Here is a 1782-nt window from a genome sequence, read left to right as displayed (position 1 = left end):
TGTGTATAGCTCTAGTAGGTCTATCATCTCATCCTTTGGAATATGCCTCGGATAGTTAATGATCAAGGTAAGGTAATTCTGATCTGACAAGAAGCGAATCGACTCTGCCCGTGAAAGTGTGAAGGAACCCAGTTTCTCAGGACAACTTGCATTAGTGCCTTATGCCTATGAATGGGAATTTCGTCGCAGACCATGATGAGCATGATCAGAATTGGTAGTCTCGGCAACTTGTAAACAGCGGCAGTGTCGCCGACTCTGATGGTAATGAGAGCCTCTTTGGCCTCTTTCAGGGATGGCTGTGTAGCCACCAACTTTACTTGGGCCTCCTCACTGCTCTTCTCCTTGGATTGGACGATCCCCTCCCACCGGTGTTTAAGCACTTTGATACAAGACTGGCGTCAGTGGCGGTCTCCGTATCCTAAAAGACGAGTTGGAAAACCTGATTAGAGGGGTGATTTGCCTCTTTTAGGACCTCTTCAGTCACCACAAGTTCGGTTTTATGGAAGGCAATGAACTCTACTGCCTCCTAAAGCCTACTAGCACCCATATCCATACGGTGTGCCATGTCTGTCAGTTCAGTGTATTTTCCGCCGTAAACCAGCAAGAGCACCAATATCGCATCCTTTTTTTGCTTAAGAAAAGCATTGAAACTCCGGGGCATGCCAACAGCCCCCAAGTCCTTATCTACATCTGCAGTGCATATTCTGCTCCAGTATTGTGCCTGCTTTTGTCGTCAGGACAGTCTTGAGGTGCTGCAATTCACCATTAATTCAGCCTTTTCTTTAGGTAAATCTCCATTTCCTGTTGTACATATTTAAGGAAATTTTTGATGAATTTTTAAATGTATCGTTTGATTTTGGTAAATTTTTGCTGTGGGATATATATCGTCCATGCTATTACCATCAAGATACCTCACGTAAAATATAGCCGAGTTAGTATATTCCATTTTTTTAAAATTTTCTTCAAAATATGTTACTCGTTTTGCATTTTCCAATTGTCGCCTTCAAGCGACCACTGAGAGATTTCCTCTTGAGGCAATGCAATTGACCATCAGAGAACGCAAAGCACAGACGTCTTTAACGTTAGCATTTTACTCTTCTCACAGGGAGGGTTGCAGAGGCCGTTTGCAACACCTCTTCTAGGCATGTTTTTTAATTCATCAGATGGCCTGCATAAAGAGGTTCCACTCCCTGCAGGCACCTACTGACAGGTAAGTCAGAGTTGAGTTTTGACTAAGTCAAGTGAAACTTAACTCTCTGTCGAGAAAGTGGAATAGCTATACGTGGAGGAAGTAGCACTGACTGTAAAGTAAACAACGAATCTTTCAACTTCTGTGAATGAATAAATGAAGACAACTAAAATACAGCATTCTTGCCTTCAAAGCAATGTCATAAAAGGCTGCATGAACGCAGACAAGATGTGGGGGCACAAAAACCTCTCTGACAAATGCTTAGTCTATTTTTAAATCTTCCCCCCCCCCCCCTCTCTCCACCATTTATGAGGCATTTTTTATGAGTCAATCAGAGGTCCAGCCAACTCATATGGGTATTAAAAAAAGCAGAGCGAAGAAGCAAACGTTGATGGTAAAGCTGCACTTGTGGCTGTTTCTTGGTTCCCAGTGTCATCCGCTGTTTGGATTTTTCCCCACATCAAGATGCATTATCACAACTGAATCTCCTCAAATAATTTAGTTCTTTATACTGCTAAATTCTTCAGCTTAGAATGTGTGAATTTTAGCCATACATGGAAATCTCCAAATCCCAGTTGCTCAGCTGCATGATT

The 1782-nt window shown here is 42.5% G+C and overlaps 1 protein-coding gene across 1 annotated transcript; it reads left to right on the top strand. All coding sequences in view use genetic code 11, as the record gives it.

Annotated features, from left to right (window-relative positions):
• Positions 1–659: 659 nt before the first annotated feature.
• EGR_02853 (hypothetical protein) lies at positions 660–927 on the top strand (the record flags this gene model as incomplete). The annotated part of the gene is made up of 2 exons (XM_024492102.1): positions 660–749; positions 787–927. 2 exons carry the CDS (start codon positions 660–662, stop codon positions 925–927), a joined length of 231 nt encoding a protein of 76 aa, XP_024353596.1.
• Positions 928–1782: the final 855 nt, after the last annotated feature.

Source organism: Echinococcus granulosus, assembly GCF_000524195.1.
Source record: "Echinococcus granulosus chromosome Unknown EG_S00013, whole genome shotgun sequence".
In the NCBI taxonomy this organism is placed as follows: Eukaryota; Metazoa; Platyhelminthes; class Cestoda; order Cyclophyllidea; family Taeniidae; genus Echinococcus; species Echinococcus granulosus.
The sequence above is the reverse complement of the archived record's forward strand: the minus strand, read 5'-3'. Positions and strand labels throughout refer to the sequence as shown.